This window comes from Salvelinus sp. IW2-2015, linkage group LG8 (assembly GCF_002910315.2).
Source record: "Salvelinus sp. IW2-2015 linkage group LG8, ASM291031v2, whole genome shotgun sequence".
In the NCBI taxonomy this organism is placed as follows: domain Eukaryota; kingdom Metazoa; phylum Chordata; class Actinopteri; order Salmoniformes; family Salmonidae; genus Salvelinus; species Salvelinus sp. IW2-2015.
This window is the reverse complement of record NC_036848.1, coordinates 49,798,987-49,820,282: the sequence shown is the minus strand read 5'-3', so window position 1 is coordinate 49,820,282 and position 21,296 is coordinate 49,798,987. Positions and strand designations below refer to the sequence as shown.

Genomic DNA, 21,296 nt, shown 5'->3' with positions numbered 1-21,296 from the left:
CGTCGGACGGGGCCACAGTGTCTCCCGACCCCTCCTGTCTCAGCCTCCAGTATTTATGCTGCAATAGTTTATGTGTCGGGGGGCTAGGGTCAGTCTGAATTTAATCTCTCTCTCTCTCTTGCTCTCTCTCTCTCTGAGGACCTGAGCCCTAGGACCATGCCTCAGGACTACCTGGCCTGATGACTCTTTGCTGTCCCCAGTCCACCTGGGGGTGCTGCAGCTCCAGTTTCAACTGTTCTGCCTGTGGCTATGGAACCCTGACCTGTTCACCGGACGTGCTACCTTGTCCCAGACCTGATGTTTTCAACTCTCTAGAGACAGCAGGTGCGGTAGAGATACTCTAAATGATCGGCTATGAAAAGCCAACTGACATTTACTCTTGAGACGCTTACCTGTTGCACCCTCTACAACCACTGTGATTATTATTATCTGACCCTGCTGGTCATCTATGAACATTTGAACATCTTGGCCATGTTCTGTTATGATCTCCACCTGGCACAGCCAGAAGAGGACTGCCACTGTGCTTCTACATCTGCATTGCTTGTTGTTTGGGGTTTTAGGCTGGGTTTCTGTACAGCACTTTGTGACATCAGCTGATGTAAGAAGGGCTTTATAAATACATTTTATTTTGTAATTTGGGTGAACTATATCTTTAAAATAGAGCTGGAAGAAAATCCTGCTTGCTGAATTGGCCACCCCAGATCTATTTTCCCTAGTGCTGGGTGTTTGGAAATATAAATGCAACAATTTCAAAAWTTTTARCGAGTTACAGCTCATATAAGGAACCCCCCCCAAACAATCCCTCAGYTGAAAAAATCGGATGTGGAGGTCCTGGGCTGGCGTGGTTACACATAGTCTGCAGTTGTGAGGCTGGRTGGATGTACTGCCAAATTCTCTAAAAAGACATTGGAGGCGGCTTATGTTAGTGAAATTAACATTAAATTATCTGGTAACAGCTCTGGTGGACATTTCTGCAGTTAGCATGCACTCTACTTCAAAACTTGAGACATTGTGGCATTGTGTTGTCTGACAAAACTGCACATTTTAGAGTGGCCTTATATTGTCCCCAGCACCAGGTGCACCTGTGTAATGATCATGCCGTTTAATCAGCTTCTTGATATGCCACACCTGTCAGGTGGATGGATTATCTTGGCAAAGGAAAATGTTCACTAACAGGGATGTAAACAAATTTGTGCACAGAATTTTTGAGAAATACGCTTTTTGTGGATATGGAACATTTCTGGGATCTTTATTTCAGTTGGACCAACACTTTACATGTTGCGTTTATTTTTTTCTTCAGTATATACAGCATATCATTTATTTTTCGTCTCTCTCTGTTTCATAATTTTCATTCAATTTGCAAGTGACCAGGTTGAATCTATATCTCAACCGAGAAATCGTCAAAGRGAATGAAACAGATCCTCTCTGTCTCAGTAGTGTATGTGTAGCCCATGTACCTGATGCTGTCAGGTCAAAAAGAGTATAACATGATGTTGTCGCCCCTGGCATTGAATTCAATCACAAGGGAAACCAGCTAGCGTTTGGCTTCCCTTGATAAAAAAATTATAAAATAATAGCCAATCAGCATTGAGCTGAGATGAGCGAGCTCAACTCTGAATGGTCTTGGTGCAGCAAAAATCTTGCTAACCTGGGTAGGTCCCTTCACCGACATGAAATAAAATAAAAACACATTATGGCGAGCCTGAAACTAAAGCTCTTTGGTCGAGTCCGGATCAACAAGGCTATCGTTTGGGAACTTGTCAATGCATTTGCAGAGTTTGATACAGCCATGGCTTAACACCTTGGGACAAGCACCATATTTACAGGTATTTCAAACACCATACAGAATTACATCATTCAGAGCATCGCAGATGTGATACAAAGTCAAATTGACAATGAGATCAGTTCAGCACCCTCCATAGCAGTCCAGGTGGATGACATAACAGATATGATAAGGGTGTATATGTGAGAGATTCCTTTTTTTTATGAGCGCAGAGAAAAACTCAGAGGTGATTAGCGCTGTTGTAATGGAAACTATCGGCAAATACAACCCAGCAGCCAAACTCATCTGCCAGACTTACAATGGGGCAAGCTGCATAAGTGGGCAGTGAGGTGGGGATAAGGCGTTCGTGAAAACCCATTGTTAATATGCCCTGTTCATTCATTGTTATGCCCACAAACTAAACTTAGTTTTAGCACAGGGGACAAACAATATTCAAAACGCACTGTTTTTTTTGTTGCATCTATTGACAATTTTCATAACTTCTTTACCCGGTCATGCAAAAACACAGTCATGCTTACTGAGGTTGACAATACCATTRGGGTACCGGGAGGCTGTGATACTCCTTGGAACTTCAAAAGTAGAGCAGTGRATGCTGTGCACAAAGGTCAGAGATTATTGGACATTGCTTTTGATCGGATCATTACTGTGATAAAGATTCAATTGCCTAGAGTAGTGCTCTGAAATAGAAACTGAAAGAGTTCATGTTAAGAGGTTTGTTGACATGAAGAGCATCGACTTCTTCCATGTTCTTGATCATGGGTCATTTTCCGAGTACTCAAAGCAAGAGGGGTTTCTTGACAAAGTACTCACACAGCTGTTCCAGATGTACCCTTTCTTTAACAACCAGTGGATGAAAAAATAGCTGCAGGTACCCTATGCTGATGCCTCCTTCCACAAACCACCAGGTGAGCTGCTGCAATAATATGACCTGTACATCACTTTACCCGAGTTATGCAAGCTCCTGAAACTGATGCTCACCATCCCTGTTACAAGTACATCTGCTGAAAGGTCATTTTCCTGCCTGAAAATAATTCAAACCTACCTACGCAATAGCTGTGGACAAGAGAGACAAGAGACACTCACACATTTGGCTAAAATGGCAATGGAAACGTGTGTGTTGCATGAACTTAAGTCCAGCGGAGTACTGTATGACAAAGTCATTGACCATTTTGCCAGCATGAAAGAGAGGAGGATGGCATTCCTCTACAAGTAGGGTGAGTCAACATGTTGTTCTCTTTGTACACACACAGATTGATTTYCCTGGATTGATCATGGCGTTATTAAATTGCCATTGTAATAGACGAGGCATATACTTGATGTTGTTGTTTAAATGGTTTCTGTTTTCATCTTTGCCCTAAGATGATCAATGTCTATATATGCTTACAATTTGTGTACCATGTTCATTGTTCATTTATTGTTTTAGCTCGGTTTATTTCATGTTTGCTTCCATCTTTGCAGCAAGATGGTAATAGTTAACTATTTATCTTGCCTGGACTGTGGGCATATATTCTGCACAGGTTTATTCTAAATTGCATATATTATTGTGATGAGTCAGTGTGAATGTGCTCGTTGAGAGAGGCGCTGTCCAACTGGCGGTGCTGATAGCGTTGGCCGCACCAGTAACTCTTTATCTCGCTGCTATACCATGTGCAACCGTGTTTCGATCTTGCCTAGCCATCTTGTCTCAAGACGACCACAATGGAAATAAGTCCCGGACTTTAATGTGTGTTATCCTCTATGATTTTACTCGTGTGCATGTATGGTTTTTTCAAGTTTTATGTGTGCTTGTTTTTTTAAATGGTCGAATGAATAAACTAAACTCTCTGTGATCCTGAATCAATAGTTAATGTGCTCGGAGTCTGTTTTAATGCACATATTGGGGTTACCACAGGTTAACATCAGTATTCCAGGGGTTTCTCCCTATAGTTAGCCTACAACATGTCCAAGTTGAAGTGCATTGCTGTTGTATTTCCCATTAGGCTATTTTAATCTTGCTGCTTCGGAAAACATTTTAGTAAGGATGTTATTATAACTTGAGCAAACCGATGGTGAAATTAACTTTGCCAACTAACTTCAAACTTGCATTTGACCATGCTGTGTAGGTCATGTAACTGTTTGTTGTATGCAATATTTTATTTGTGGACTTGAATTTATTCCACCACTGTGTGACGTTTGTACTTTGGAACTGTCTGTAAACGTTGTAGGCTGTGGCTTATCAGCCTTATATTGGCTATCACGGTGCCGTATAAATGCATTTTAATGGGTTATAGAGAAAACAACGCAATTATCACAATATAGGTTGTCAAAAAAATGGGCCTGGCTTGTTGTCCCAATTGGTTTTACCCACTCATACTGCTGGCGTSTGAACGTGAGAAGAGGGTAAAATGCATGTCTCACGGCCAGTGCGTGAAAGTTGGCAGCGCTGTATCAATACGACCGCTCCTATTTATAGAATTTATCTCGTGATCTCGAAAAAACWACTTTTGTTATGTTGTGAWCATGAGATAAATAAATTGTGATCTCGACATGAGGATGGATTTTTATTCATATGTCCTCTCTGCACTTCCGTAGTTATGGGAGTTGTAGCAGAGTTTCTAAACCCAGAGACGCAACATTGAGAGACTTTCGGATTGCTTGCAAAACAGACAAGGCTGACTGGGGTTTGAGAAGTCATTGGGGGAAGTGAAAATTATTCCTTTGTTTTTTCTCGAAATCTAAAGGCACAACCTAGATTCGAGCCAACGTCGTCAGTAGTTGAACATGTTATTATTTTTACCTCGTGAAAGTGACAAACTGACAAACATTTAATTGTGTCTAAAACAACTTTAAATCGAAGGAGTTCTGCACTAGACGACGATTAGAACCGATGACGTGTTTCTACACATGAGTTTTGCTAGCTAACACGTGTGATCTGGGATTTCTATTGGATAAGCAGTTTTAGCCTATCTTCATACTATACTGTCTTTGGTCGTAGCAGAGAGGAATAGAGAGGCCGAACTCGGCAGAAAATCTGTCTCCCTCCAGCAGGTGGCGATTTTTCGTTGTTTCGGCAACAAGCAATGAGTTTTTGTATGGAAGTCAATGAGAGTGTCGAATCTGGTCAACAAACAAATTAATGTTGTTTTTTTTGCTACGGGAGGTTTATTTGATCGATTTTTGTAAGTTTTGTAATGTTTAAGTTGTTATTAGTGTACTGATATAAGTAGGACACGTGACATCCCGGGAACTTTGYYAAAAAAAGTGTTTATATCGGAGTTGCCTATGCATCTTTCTCCATTGAATACAAGCAGTTGACGTGACATATCAAGTCATTAAATCAAATTGTATTTGTCACACGCGCCTAATACTTTACTTTAAAAGCCCTTAACCAACAATGCAGTTTTAAGAAAAGATAGTTAAAAAATATGTACTAAATAAACCAAAAAAATAATAATTACACAATCAAATAACAATAATGAGGCTATATACTGGAAGTACCGGTACCGAGTCTTGTTAGTATATCCATAATCTTTGGTTGTATTTTAAGGTTCCTGAGACTGAAAGACTTCTCAGTGGAGGAGTTGCATATTTTTGTCACAAGTCGTACCATCCCTAGCTAGGACCTTGGTCATAGAACCTGAGAAGGGAGATATSGAAGTTTTCGTTTTTTGTCAATGTGTAGTTCGCCATTAAACCCATAGAAGAAGAAAAAAAGTGGTTTCATCGACTTTGCTTGAGTTTTTTTTTAAATGGGGACGTAATAACAAATAATTGAATGTAGGTTGACCGTGAATGGACTCACATTCCAGTACAGTAAGTGGCGGTGTATGCACCTTACGATCCGCCAACTCAATKCCGAAGAAGAAACATCTAATTATTGTATCTTGCGAAAATGACTGTAGGGGAGGAGCCGATTGCGTGGGATGGGTGTCTGGTAAAGAAACGTTGAAAGTAGTCAGATGGATAGCTAGCTAAATGAGAAGGAACCCATTTTAAGTGCTAACGCACTCTTTCAAGAAAGAATATTCGACTGAATCGGATAGTTACATTTTTGTGTAGCCATATCAATGCCCAAGTSTGATATTTAGCTAGCATGGTGTTACAAAGGAAACATTAAGATGTTGTAGCTAGCAAGCTAACGTTATCACGAAGTTACACAGAAGGATACAAACTGATCATCCAAAGCTAGCTGACATACTACGAGCCAACGTTAGTGAACTACATTATCTTGTCAAGCAACGAAGAGAACACAACCTACATTTGGGAAATTGTAATATGAAAGAAGACGTGTCGGAAAAATTAGGATTTGTCCCTCAAAAAGACATCGTCTACAACAGACTTCTGCCATACGCGGATATATTAGACGAGGAATCCAATGACCTTTTGGGTAAAATCAAAGGAAACTTGGGCCGGGCTGTCCAGCTTCGAGAGATATGGCCGGGTGTCTTGTTTTGGACAAGGAAACTTTCCACGTAAGTGCTAACCCAGTTCAGTTGTCTGGCTTTCTAGATAACGGCTACTGTAGATAACTAGTTAATKAATGAAATGTATTTATAAAGCCCATTTTACATCAGCAGATGTCARAAAGTGATTATACATAAATCCAGCAATCCAGCCTAAAACCCCAAACAGAAAGCAATGCAGATGTAGAAGCACGTAGTTAATCATTCAGCTCTGTAAGTTAATTTGGGTCGCTAYCTACATAATACATTTGCTTTTGCCAAATAGTGTTTAGAAGCTGCCAATAGCTAGKTATGGCTCGTTTTACGTTGGAGCAAGTGGGCTGCCCACCGGTAGRTAAGTTAGCTAGCTAACTAACATAACTATTTGATCGGTGTTGGCATCACTGACTGGGCGGGCGGTTGTGGATTTAGCTAGCTAGCAGGATTAGCCAGGCCAAGAAACAAGCTCTTACGTGAGGTAGCTAGTTAGATGTGTTTTGTGCTCAAAAGTGTAAGAATGCTAACATAGCCATGCAGCAGAGAGTAAACATTAAAATGTCAAGCCCGAGATAGCAAGCAACATAACTAATGCCATGTCATAAATCACGATATGATTCACGTTAGCAGTGGCCACAAGCAACGGCATGCTACCAATTGCTGTGTCATTAGAATATGGCGCTAACTAACTTGGCTAATACTCCCTAAGCATCTTGTTTGTAAACATGCTTGTAGTCTTAACTAGTTGGTTGTACTACCGGTAACTTGCCACAGAGTCATTACTTTATATTTATAACATAAGTTTCCATGTTCCCTAATGGCCCAGCTAGTTAGCTACTTGAGACACTGAGCGAGTTTGTTTTACATTGCTCGGTTAGGCGGGGTTTACTCAATTTGGACCACTTTATTGGTCCAAAGTGAAATTTCCACCCACCCGGAACACCGGGCTATGCAAAACGATTTRGCCCAATGTCACTGACATGACCCTATTGCCCAAATCCCTTTTAACAAACCACGCCTTCACTTATTGCATAGTCACTGACTGTATCAGAAGCACGTGAAGTCTTAGCAAGTGATCACAACAGCCTTGGTAAAAAAAAAATGGTTTCTTGAGTCGTCCCATTAGGTTGTATATATGTATTGATGGTTTTACATCAGAGTCCCAAGATTTAGCTAGCTGTATTGATTAGAGACTACAAAACCAAACAATCTCAAAGTGAAACAAGCATTTCTTAATTTCCCCAAACATTCTTAAATATAATCAATATTATTTTCCAGTAGGAAGTTCAGGTTTGCTGTCACATTGCATTCAGCTACTGGTCATAACTACACAACACAAGTAGGCTTCCCAAATTACCATAGTCCCTAGTTCAGGGCTCACTAATTGTTCAATGTTTGCTTTCACACTCACMGTTCACACATAGCTTTATCACTGCCAGTCCTTATATGACATGCAGTCACACTTAAATTCTGTGTGGTTTCCTGAGGTATTTGGTGACACACACACAGTGCATTTGAAAGTTTACAGCCTTATTCTAAAATTGATTAAAAAAWATATATATAATATCTCGCTAATCTACACACAATACCCCGTAATGACAAAGCGAAAACAGGTTCAGATTTTTTTGCAAGTTTATACAAAATAAAAAACAAATACCTTATTTACATAAGTATTCAGACCCTTTGCTATGGTTGCGGTCCAAACGCATAAAAGACACACCCTCGTCCACTTACTCTCACCTTATGCCCTTGGGGGAATCCCCGTCGCCATCTTGGAAGGCGATCCAAATGATAAGCCAAGCAAGGYAAGTTTACAACATAAACCCCTCMGCSCTCGTTTTCAGTCGGCGTTGCGAGTGTACAATTATGTTCACTCGGGCCTGAAACTTTCCATAATTCAATTTGCGACAATTGTACATCCGATAAGAAAAGTCAGTGAAAACTTAAAAACGTCAATGGAGAAATGAACATACAAGTGTAAGTAAAAAAAAAAATGCAATAAGTTAGAAATTGTGCTACTAATGAACATGACGGCACAAACGTCTCTCTTAAAAAGTACATGTTTTTGTTTGGTTATCTTTAGGAAATTGTGGAAATAACATATTTTCCTTCAAGAAGCTCCAGCTAGGAAGGCTAACGTTAGTTAGCTAATTAATTTGCTAGCTATCATACAGTAGGCATATTAAAAATATATTTAATATAAGTAGACATGCATTCATAATTGACTGAAGRGCATATAAAGCACCCACAAGCTACCGGTGGCTGAAAACACGATCATCGCGGGATGAACCAGTGATGAATTTCCAGCCAAGGGTGGTCCATTTAAAAATCATTCTTCCTTCCCTCGCCCTGCAAGTGTATACTTGTCAGACGTCATGATYCGTCATCAGAAGTGTCCACTTAATTTGAGGGCTGAGAGGATAGGGTGTCTTTTAAGTGTTTGGACCGGAGCCCAAGACACTTGAAATTGAGCTCAGGTGCATCCTGTTTTCATTGATCATCCTTGAGATGTTTCTACAACTTGATTGGAGTCCACCTGTGGTAAATTCAAATGATTGGACATGATTTGGAAAGGCACACACCTGTCTATATAAGGTCCCATAGATGAGAGTGCATGTCAGAGCAGAAACCAAGCCATGAGGTTGAAGGAATTGTCCGTAGAGCTTCGAGACAGGATTGTGTCGAGGCACAGATCTGGGGAAAGGTACCAAAACATTTCTGCAGCACTGACGGTCCCCAGAAACACAGTGGCCTCCATCATTCTTAAATAGAAGAAGTCTGGAACCACCAAGACTCTTTCTAGAGCTGGCCAAACTGAGCAGTTTGGGGAGAAGGTCCTTGGTCAGGGAGGTGATCAAGAACCCGATGGTGACTCTAACAGAACTCCAGAGTTCCTCTGTGGAGATGGTTGTCCTTCTGGAAGGTTCTCCCATCTCTGCAGCACTCCACCAATCAGGCCTTTATGGTAGAGGGGCCAGACGGAAGTAAATGGCACATGACAGCCTGCTTGGAGTTTGCCAAAAGGCACCTTAAGACCCTCAAGACCTTGAGAAACAAGATTCTCTGGTCTGACACAACCAAGATTGAATGCTTTGGCCTGAATGCAAGGCATCACGTCTGGAGGAAACCTGGCACCATCCCTACGGTGAGGCGTGGTGGCAGCATCATGCTGTGGGGATGTTTTTCAGCGGCAGGGACTGGGAGACTCGTCAGGATCGAGGGATAGATGAACGGCGAAAAGTACACAGATCCTTGATGAAAACCTGCTCCAGAGCACCCAGGATGTCAGACTGGGGTGAAGGTTCACCTTTCAACAGGACAATGACCCTAAGTACACAGCCAAGACAACGCAGGAGTGGCTTCAGGACAAGTCCCTGAATGTCATTGAGTGGCCCAGCCAGAGCCCGGACTTGAACCTGATCGAACATCTCTGGCGAGACCTGAAAATAGCTTTACAAAGACATTCCCCATCCAACCTGACAGAGCTTGAGAGGATCTGCAGAGAAGAATAGGAGAAACTCCCCAAATACAAGTGTGCRAAGCTTGTAGCGTCATACCCAAGAAGACTCYAGGCTGTAATCGCTGCCAAAGGGGTTTCAACAAAGTACTGAATAAAGGGTCTGACGCTCGTCGGATATGACAGGACTTGCAAACTATCACAGATTAGAAAGGGAAACACAACTGCAAGCAGTCCAATGACGCGGGCCTACCAGATAAGTTAAATACCTTTTTTTTAATGCTTGCTTCGAGGCAAGCAACACTGAACCATTCATGAGAGCATCAGCTGTTCTCGGACTGTGTGATCACTCTCTCCGTAGCCAATGTAAGACCTTTAAACAGGTTAACATTGGTAAGGCCGCAGGGCCAGATGGATTACCAGGATGCGTACTCGGAGCATGCCCTGATCAGCTGGCAAGTGTCTTGACTGACATTTTCACTGACTTATCTACTTATTTCAAGCATACCACCATAGTCCCTGTTCCCAAGAATGCCCAGGTAATCTGTCTAAATGACTATCATCCTATGGCACTCGCATCTGTAGACATGTAATGTTTTAAAAGGCTGGTCATGGCTCACATCAACACCATCAATGCAGACACTGGGGACCCACTCCAATTCGCACACCGCCCCAACAGACCCACAGATGATGCAATCTCTATTGCACTCCACACTGCCCTTTCCCACCTGGACAAAATGAACACTTATGTGAGAATGCTGTTCATTGAGTTCAGCTCAGCGTTCAACGCCATAGCTTAGTGATGAGCTTTGAGGGCACTAAAGACAGGGATTAAAAGCCTCCCTCTGCAACTGGGGCCTGGACTTCCTGATGGGCCTCCCCCAGGTGGTGAGGGGAGGCAACAACACATCTGCCACGATGACCCTTAACACAGGGTTTCCTCAGGGGTGCGTGCTTAGTCCCCTCCTGTTGTCCCTGTTCACCCATGACTGTGTGGCTGCGAATGACTCCAACATAGGACTGATCACCGAAGACAATAAGACAGCCTACAGGGAGGAGGTCAGGGACCTGGCGGTGTGGTGCTAGGACAACAACCTCTCCTTTAACGTCCGCAAGACACGAGCTGATCATGGACTATAGGAAACAGAGGGCCGAGCACGCCCCCGTTCACATCGATGGGACTGTAGTGGAGCAGGTCGAGAGCTTCAAGTTCCTCGGCGTCCACATAACTGAGGACCTATAATAGTCCAAACACGCCAACACAGTCGTGATGAGGGCCAGACAACACCTCTTCTCCTCAGGAGGCTGAAAAGATTTGTAATGGGCCCTCAGATCCTCAAAGTTCTACAGCTGCACAATTGATGGCATCTTTACTGGCTGCATCAAAGCACGATCGCAAGTCGTTACTGAGAGTAGTGAGTTTGGCCCAGTACATCACTGTGGCGGAGTTCCCTGCCATCCAGGACCTCTGTACCAGGTGCTGTCAGAGGAAGGCTCTAAAAATGGTCAAAGACTCCAGCTACCCAAGTCATAGACTCTTCTCTCTGCTACTGCACAGTAAGTGGTACTGGAGCTCCAAGTCTGGGACCAAAAGGCTCCTTAACAGCTTCTACCCCCAAGCCATAAGACCGCTGAACAGTTAATCAAATGGCTACCGACACTATTTGCATCAAACCCCATTCTTTGTTGTTGTACTGGCTCTATGCACACTCACTGGACTCTACTCACACACACACACACACACACACACACACACAAGCATGTTGAAGCCACAGACACACTTTCACACTCTTCACATACTCTGCTGCTACTCTGTTTATTATCTATCCTGATCAGGGCCTGAAAAAAGTGGGTAGATTTTGACATTGGCAGGAAAGATGTCTATTTCACCAGCCACGTTGGCCAGTGATCAGGGCTCCAGTGRGAGCATTTCACTCGCATTTGTGATTTAAAATTAGTAAAGCAGGATAACATTTATAGCAATATTTAATGCTGCAGTAGCTGTTTTCAATGTATTTCTGCCATTTTGTTTCATAATTGGTAAATTAATCCGATAAAGTCAAAGAACTACGAAACCTGTGATAGCCAATCCCACCTCGCACCACAACACTGTCTGGCTTGGGGCTGTGCGCAGGTGAAGAGCTGAGTGAAATATTCTTTTTAGAAGCGCTTCTCACGAGGGATGCACGATATATCGGCGAACATATCGGAATCGGCCTATATTAGCTAAAAATGGCAACATCGTTATCGGCCGATTGTCTAGTTTAACGCCGATGTACAAAACCGATGTCAAAGCTGACGTGCATACCTAGGTACAGGTCGTAATGATGCCAAGTAAAATTTTACGCTACACGTGCAACACAGCATTCATAACCTATCCCACAATGTCTGCTGTGTGGATCAAGCAGTCAAGTCTCGCTGAAAATGTCTTACTCTTTCAAATGACTGCTGGACAACTCAGATGGTGAAATCCATTAAAGCCAAGATAATGGAATTGATTGCCCTAGACAATCAACCGTTCTCTGTCGTGGGTGATGTTGGCTTTCACCGACTGGTCGAGCACCAGTACACACTACCAAGTGAGCTATTTTTCAGATGTTGCCCTACCGGAGTTACACAGTAATAGCGTCACTGCTATTAGCTTCAAGACATGCATACTATGGAACGCCGTTTGGATCTTTTTTGTGTCAAATATACAGTAGCACTGTCAAAGCTGTACAAAAGTCTAAACACCGGCCACAAACGATGTGTTTACAATACCGCTTTGGTAATAAAGCATCATTAGTTCGACCGCAACTTCTGGGGTAGCTAGCTTTAGCTTGGTACTTAGCTAGCACCAATTCAACCAGCCTGAAAACAATGACCAGTAGAAACAGCAATCATTTTCATTATTCTTAGCAATTTAGGAATCCTTGTAAGTATTAGCTAGGTTGCCACTTGTTGTTTGCCTATTGAAATTGAACTTCAGTTCATGAAAATAGATAGCTAGCCAACTACTTAACCCTGTTGCCCAAAGATAACATTATAGGCAGCCAGCTAGCTTCAACTGGCTAGTGAGGCTCGACCGGACTTGCTTATCTGTTGTGAAGCTAGCCACATTAAGGATTAGACACAATAGTGGAATTTGCAGTTTGATTTCAAAATAAATGTATGACATTGATAGTGATGCAAATTAATACAGATAGTAGAATAACGCTGTACTTTTTGAAGGCTAACCACAAAGTCTACTACTGTGGCTAATCCTTATTGTGTCTAGCTTCACATAGATGGGTCCGACCACCTTTAATGAAATACAAACTGTCTTATAAATTAGGGTTATTTTAGATGACACCTAGCTATATAGTTACTGAAACAGATGTCATTATATGTTTTTGGGGAAGAACAMTGTTTACATCCATGAGCGAGAGAGCTATTTTTTATGACCAGCACTGTAGATGCGCGAGACAACTTTACCAGCATCATAGCATATGTATCGATTAATCGTTGTGACAAATACAAGTGATGGTGTAATCAATGTGTAATAACTACGTAAAAAATGAATGAACGCGTTAAAATATGTGACGTGCAGTCATATTCAGGTCCTGATTGGTCAACAAGCTTATTTGACACATCAAATAGTGTTATCAACTGGTCATTGTTTTCTTATTTGACACGCAAAGATCCAAACGGCGTTCCATAGAAATCTTGGTTGAGAATAAAACGACTGAACAAATGAACAACGAAACAGCACAGCAAGTAAGTGAAAGAAATAGGTTTTGATGATGTTTTACTGGTAATGGGGACATATGTAAATGCCAACAAAACAACCTATTTTTTGTGTGTGTGTGTTTGACCTTTTTTTAACTAGGCAAGTCAGTTAACAAATTCTTATTTACAATGACTGCCTACCCCGGCCAAACCCGGATAATGCTGGGCCAATTGTGCGCCGCCCTATGGGACTCCCGTATCACGGCCGGATGTGATACAGCCTGGATTCGAACCAGGGACTGTAGTGATGCCTCTTGCACTGAGATGCAGTGCCTTAGACCGCTGCTTCCGTTAACTAACTGTACGAGAATGCTTAAAAGGCCGCTAAAATTTTAAATATCTTATCGGTATCTTTTTTGGGGGGTCAGAAAATATTGGGTATCGGCCAAAAATATAATATTGGTGCGTCACTACTTCGCACAGGTGTAAAAGTTGGTCTAATTTATTTGAAAAAGAAGTCAACCCACCTAGGAGTCAGACTCAATCTCACAGGCACGAACATGACTTGAGTCGCATGCCCTTAGGGGCAGGTAGATGTTCGTCTCATCMGTGGTCTTTTGGTTAAAAGACTCAGGTCACAAAATTAAATTAAACGGTATACCACATTTACTTTTTACTACATAGTAATACATTTATTGTTTTAGAAACATTACAAAGCATGTTCATCTTGTTTTGTGGTTGTCACTTTAGGAGGGAAAGTATTTTGGCTAGTAAAAAAATCTGTGGCAGGTGGACAAAAAAAGAAACACAAAAGCATCAATACAGGACTAAGATTGAATCCTACTACACCGGCTCTGACGCTCGTCGGATGTGGCAGGGCTTGTAAACTATTACTGACTACAAAGGGAAACCAAGCCGTGAGCCTACTAGATGAGCTAAATGCCTTTTTATGCTTGCTTTGAGGCGAGCAACACTGAAGCATGCATGAGAGTACCAGCTGTTCCGGATGACTGTGATCACGCTCTCCGTAGCTGACGTGAACAAGACCTTATAAACAGGTCAACATTCACAAAGCTGCAGGGCCAGACGGATTACCAGGACGTGTACTCAAAACATGCGCTGTTTTGAGTACACGTCCTGGTAATCTGACTTCACTGACATTTTGAACTTCTCCCTGACCGAGTCTGTGACGCCTACATGTTTCAAGCAGACCACCATTGTCCCTGTGCCCAAGAAAGCGGAGGTAACCTGCCTAAATAGCACTCAGGTCGGTATCCATGAAGTGCTTTGAAWGGCTGGTCATGGCTCACATCAACAGCATCCTCCCGGATACCCTAGACCCACTTCAATTTGCATACCGCCCCAACAGATKCACAGATGATGCAATCGCACTCCGCACTGCCCTTTCCCGTCTGGTCAAAAGGAACACCTGTGTGAGAATGCTGTTCATTGACTACAGCTCAGTTTTCAACACCATAGTGTTCACAAGGTGGTAAGGGTATGCAACAACACAGATGTCACGCTGAACCTCAACACTGGGGCCCCTCGGGTGTGTGCTTAGTCCCGTCCTATACTCCCTGATCACTCGTGATTGCACGGCCAGGCACGACTCCAACACCATCATTAAGTTCGCTGATGACACAACAGTGGTAGGCCTGATCACCGACAACGATGAGACAGCCTATAGGGATGATGTCTTAGACAACAACCTCTCCCTCAATGTGAGCAAGACAATGGAGCTGATTGTGGACTATAGGAAAAGGAGGGTCGAACAGGCCCCCATTAACATCGACAGGGCTGTAGTGGAGCGAGTTGAGAGTTTCAAGTTCCTTGGTGTCCACATTACCAACAAACTATCATGGTCCAAACACAACAAGACAGTTGTGAAGAGGGCATGACAACACCTTTTCCCCCTCAGGAGACTGAAAAGATTTGGCATGGGTCCCCAGAGGGTAGTGCATACGACCCAGTACATCACTGGGGCCAAGCTTCCTGCCATCCAGGACCTATATACTAGGTGGTGTCAGAGGAAGGCCCAACAAATTGTCAACCTCCAGCTACCCTAGTCATAGACTGTTCTATCTGCTACCGCACGGCAAGCTGTACTGGAGCGCCAAGTCTAGGTCCAGAAGGCTCCTTGACAGCTTCTACACCATTGAGCCATAAAAATATATCAAATTGCCCCCCGAACTATTTACATTAAKCCCCCCCCCCCCTRTSTTTTTACACTGCTGCTACTCGCTGTTTYTTATCTATGCATATTCACTTTATCCCTCTTCACTGTTGACGTTGATACTGGTGTTTTGCGGGTACTATTTAATGAAGCTGCATTTAAGGACTTGAGGTGTCTTTCTCAAACTATACACTCTAATGTACTCGTCGTCTTGCTCAGTTGTGCACGGGGGCCTCCCACTCTTTCTGTTCTGGTTAGAGACATTTTGCTCTGTTCTGTGAAGGGAGTAGTACACAGCATTGTACGAGATCTTCAGTTTCTTGGCAATTTCTCACATGGAATAGCCTTCATTTTTCAGAACAAGAATAGACTGACGCGTTTCAGAGGAAAGTTCTTTGTTTTTGGCCATTTTGAGTCTGTACCCTAACCCACAAATGCTGATGCTCCAGATATTCAACTAGTCTAAAGAAGGCCAGTTTTCAGCTGTGCTAACATAATTGCAAAAGGGTTTTCTAATGATCGATTAGCTAACATAATGTGCCAGTGGAACACAGGAGTGATGGTTGCTGATAATGGACCTCTGTACGCCTATGTAGATATTCCATAAAAAATGTTTCCAGCTACAATAGTCATTTACAACATTAACAATGTCTACATTGTGTTTCTGATTAATTTTATGTTATTTTCATTCCTTTCAAAAACCAGGACATTTCTAATTGACCCCAAACTTTTGAACAGTAGTGTACATGTACAAATTACCACGACTAACCTGTATCCCTGCACATTGACTCGGTATTGGTACCCTCTGTGTATAGCCTCATTATTGTTGTAATTTTCTTTGTTACTTTTTAAATGATTTAGTAAACATTTTCTTAACTCTTTCTTGAACTGCATTGTTGGCTAGGGGCTTGTAAGTAAGCATTTCACAGTAAGGTCTACACCTATTGTATTTGGTGCATGTGACAAATGCATTTGATTTGATTCCTTATTCTGCATGTCAGATATGCATGTTTGTTCTGCGTAGTATATTTCTATATGAACGTTCCAGAACGTTGGGTATGGCGGCAGGTAGCCTAGTGGTTAGTGTTGGGCCAGTAACCGGAAGGTTGCTAGATCAAATCCCAGAGCTGACCAGGTAAAAATCAGTCGTTCTGCCCCTGAGCAAGGCAGTTAACCCACTGTTCCCCGGCGCCGAAAACGTGGATGTCGATAAAGGCAGCCCTCCGCACCTCTCTGATTCAGAGGGGTTGGGTTAAATGTGGAGGACACATTTCAGTTGAATGCATTCAGTTGTACAACTGACTAGGTATCCTCCTTTCCTATTGCTGAACGTGCCCCAGGCTTCAGTATACCTTCAGTATAAAATAGCCTATACAATTGATAAAGATCGATGCACAGTTTTGTGTGAACCATTTCAGAAGTTCTGAATGTAAGGCATTCGTCAGAGCTCCCCAAACCAGAAGAGACCTGTTCCAAATGTATAGGCTCCATCCTGGTTTATGGAAATAGCTGCACTAAGACAGTGTCTTCACACCTTGTTAATGTTGTAGCATTACATCACGTTACTCTGTCTGTGTTGTGTAGGGAATACGGTGCCATTTGGGACTAGGCCTACATGCCAATGCATATGTCCGACCAGGCTATGACTGAGTCACTGCTGGCCCAGACTCAGAGACATGGAAATTCTGCTCTCAATAGTTAATCTAGATTCTAGAGCTACACAATTATTTTGGCTCCTCAGCAAGAACAAGAAGCATTCAGTGCAGGCATGGCAGGCCTATCTCTGTACAGTTGTTGCCTGGAGCTGAGTACATTGCAATGGCCTATGGGGGGGACTTAGCAATTTAGGCCAAGGTTTAATACAATATTGTTACTTTGCAAGCTWTGTGTGTGGGAGTTTCTTTCCTTGAAACGGAATCTAGCTAAAGGCCTAGCATCTTCTCCTTCCCGATCTGCTTTGCACATACAGTACCAGTCAAAAGTTTGGACACCTACTCATTCAAGGGTTATTTACTTTTATTTTTACTATTTTACTATGCAATAGTGAAGATGCACAACTATGAAATAACACCATATGGAATTATGTAGTAACCAAAAATGTGTTAAGCAAATCCAAATATATTTGATTTTCTTCAAAATACCCACACTTTGACTTGACAGCTTTGCACACACTTGGCATTCTCTCAACCAGCTTCAGGAGGTAGTCACCTGGAATGCTTTTCAATTAACAGGTGTGCCTTAAATTAATTTGTGGAATTTCTTTCCCCAATGCGTTTGAGCCAATCAGTTGTTTTTTGACAAGGTAGGGGTGGTATACAGAAGATAGGGCTATTTGGTAAAAGACCAAGTCCATATTATGGCAAGAACAGCTCAAATAAGCAAAGAGAAACGACAGTACATCATTACTTTGACTGACCTTCATGTCTTAAMCTGGAAAATTTCAAGAACTTTGAAWGTTTCTTCAACTGCAGTCGCAAAACCRATCAAGTGCTATGATGAAACTGGCTCTCATGAGGTCCGCCACAGGAAAGGATGACCCAGAGTTACCTCTGTTGCAGAGGATAAGTTCATTAGTTACCAGCCTCAATTGCAGCACAAATAAATCCTTCTTCACAGAGCTCAAGTAACAGACACATCTCAACTTCAACTGTTCAGAGGAGACTGCGTGAATCAGGCCTTCATGGTCGAATTGCTGCGAAGAAATCACTACTAAAGGACGCCAATAAGAAGACTTGCTTGGGCCAAGAAACATGAGCAATGGACATTAGACCTGTGGTAATCTGTCCTTTGGTCTGATGAGTCCAAATTTGAGATTTTTGGTTCCAATCGCTGTGTCTTTGTGAGACAGAGTAGGTGAACAAATGATCTTTGCATGTGTGGTTCCCACCATGAAGCATGGAGGAGATGGTGTGGGGGAGCTTTGCTGGTGACACTCTGTGATTTATTTAGAATTCAAGGCACATTTAACCAGCAWGGCTACCACAGCATTCTGCAGRGATACGCCATCCCATCTGGTTTGCGCTTAGTGGGACTATAATCTGTTTTTCAACAGGACAATGACCCAAAACACACCTCCAGGCTTTGTAAAGGCGAGTGATGGAGTGCTGCATCAGATGACCTGGCCTCCACAATCACTTGACCTTAACCTGTTTAGGCCAGGGGTGCCGCTAGCGGCACTCCTCCCACATTCCATTGAAAAGGCAGAGCGGCAAATTCAAAAAAAAAAATGGAAATATTTAACTTTCACACATTAACAAGTCCAATACAGCATTTGAAAGATAAACATCTTGTCAATCCATCCAACATGTACGATTTTTTAAAAATGTTTTACAGAGAAAACACCACATATATTTATGTTAGGTCACCACCAAATAAAAAAAGACAGACAGACATTTCACAGCACAAGTAGGCTGCAGGTAGCATGCACAAGCCAACCTAACTAACCTAGAACCAACCTAAATAACCTAGAAAAAACTACCTCAGATGACAGTCCTATAACATGTTACACAATAAATCTATGTTTTGTTCAAAAAAATTGCATATTTTAGCTATAAATCTGTTTTACATTACTGCTACCATCATAGCTACAGTCAGAAATCGCACGGGAGTAGCCAGATAAATAACAGACACCAACTACCTAATTACCAATCATAAAACATTTCAGACAAATATATGGTGGATAGCTAATGAAAGACAAATATCTTGTGAATAAGACAATATTTCCGATTTTGAAGTGTTTTACAGCGAAAACACAATATATCGTATATTAGCTTACTACAATAGCTAGCACACAGCAGCATTGATTCTAGTCAAACGGTAGCATAGCACAGTTCGACAGATATATTGAAAAAGCATCCCAAATTGGGTCCTTACTTTTGTGGATCTTCCATCAGAATGTTCTCCAAGGGGTCCTTTGTTCAGAACCGACTTTATTTGGATCCATAACGAACGATTTCCCTCAGAATTAGCAAGCACACTGGCCGTGCGTTGCTAGCCTCTCGTTCTTGAACCAATTCTTGCGACGCATCACGTCTAAAGTCCAGAATAAATTTCAATAATATAATTAAACTATATTGAAAAAACATACTTTAGGATGATATTGTGACATGTATCAAAGAAATCGAAGCCAGAAGTCATATTCACCTTTAAAAGGTTCTTCCATGAGCCGAGTCAGTTCCTACTTCGCGCCCAGGAAAAAAAGAAGTGCGCACGTCTCAGTCCAAGAGGTTGTGTTCAGTCCCTGATCGAGATAATCAACTGTTTCTTCTCTCACTTCCGCATGACACCCAGGCGAAGGCGTATGACGTGTTTAACAGTCATAAGTGACATACCCTTTTATAGACAAGGTCTTAAAGAGAGACTTCGCATTTGAAATCTCACTTCCGGATAGGAAAATGTCTGTAAAAAGAGTTCTGTTTCACTTAGAAACTAGAGACTGTTTTCTATCCATAGTAATATAAATATGCATATTGTACAGAGCAAGAATTGAGTACGAGGCCGTTTAAAATCATACGATTTTCCCCAAAAGTGAAAATAGCACCCTGGTCCCCAACAGGTTAACTTCTTATGGCTGCAGGGCAGTATTGAGTAGCTTGATGAAAGGTGCACAGAGGTGCCCAGAGTAAACGGCCTGCTCCTCAGTCATAGTTGCTAATATATGCATATTAGTATTAGTATTGGATAGAAAACCCTCTGAAGTTTCTAAAACTGTTTGAATTATGTCTGTGAGTATACAGAACTCATATGGCAGGCAAAAACTGAGAATTCCAAACAGGAAGTGGAAATTCTGAGGCTGGTCGATTTTCAACCAGATCCTATTGAAATCACAACGAGATATGGATGAGTTTGCACTTCCTACGGCTTCCACTAGATGTCAACAGTCTGTAGACCTGTCTGATGCCTCTACTGTGAAGGGGGGCTGAATGAGAGGGTATTAGTCAGGTCTGCCATGACCTGACCATGCTTTCACCATGCGCGTTCACATGAGAGGGAGCTCTGTTCCATCGCTCATCTGAAGTAAATGTAATTCTCCAGTTGGAACGTTATTCAAGATTTATGTTAAAAACATTCTAAGATTGATTCAATACATCGTTTGACATGTTCTACAGACTGTTACGGAACTTTTGGACTTTCGTCAGCTTTTAGTGAACGTGCTTCCTGACGTTGGATTTGTTTACCAACACGCTAACAAAAATAGCTATTTGGACATAAAATGATGGACATTACCGACAAAACTAACATTTCTTGTGGAAGTGGGAGTCTGGGAGTGCATTCCGACGAAGATCAGCAAAGGTAAGTGAAGATTATATGCTTTTTATGAGTTTTGTTGACTGCACAATTTGGCGGGTAACTGTAGGCTTGCTTTTGTGGCTGAACGCTGTTTTCAGATTATTGAATATTGTGTTTTGCCGTAAAGCTTTTTGAAATCTGACACAGCGGTTGCATTAAGAACAAGTGTATCTTTATGAACAAGTGTATCTTTATCCCATATGTGGGAACTCCAAGTCTGTTGGAAAATCATTCCTAGTTCCCTGGTTGAGAGAATGCCAAGAGTGTGCAATGGTGTCATCAATGCAAAGGGTGGCTACTTTGAAGAATCTAAAATCAATTTTTATTTGTTTAATACTTTTTTGGTTACTACCTGACTCCATATGTGTTGTTTCGAAGTTTTGATGTCTTCACTATTACTCTACAATGTAGAAAAGAGTAAAAATAAAGAAAAACCCTCGTACTACATTTCTTATTCACCTGCTCTATACTAGGCTATACCCATAAAGC

General features: G+C 42.1%; 1 protein-coding gene across 1 annotated transcript in view; it reads left to right on the top strand.

The window, feature by feature from the left end:
* The first annotated feature begins 5,035 nt into the window (after nucleotides 1–5,035).
* Nucleotides 5,036–21,296, top strand: part of LOC111968069 (proteasome activator complex subunit 4B-like) — a 77,468-nt gene continuing 61,207 nt past the window's right edge. The window contains 1 exon segment of the mRNA XM_023993601.3: nucleotides 5,036–6,234. Within this exon segment, the coding sequence (XP_023849369.1) occupies nucleotides 6,038–6,234 (197 nt within the window). The 5' untranslated portion in view covers nucleotides 5,036–6,037.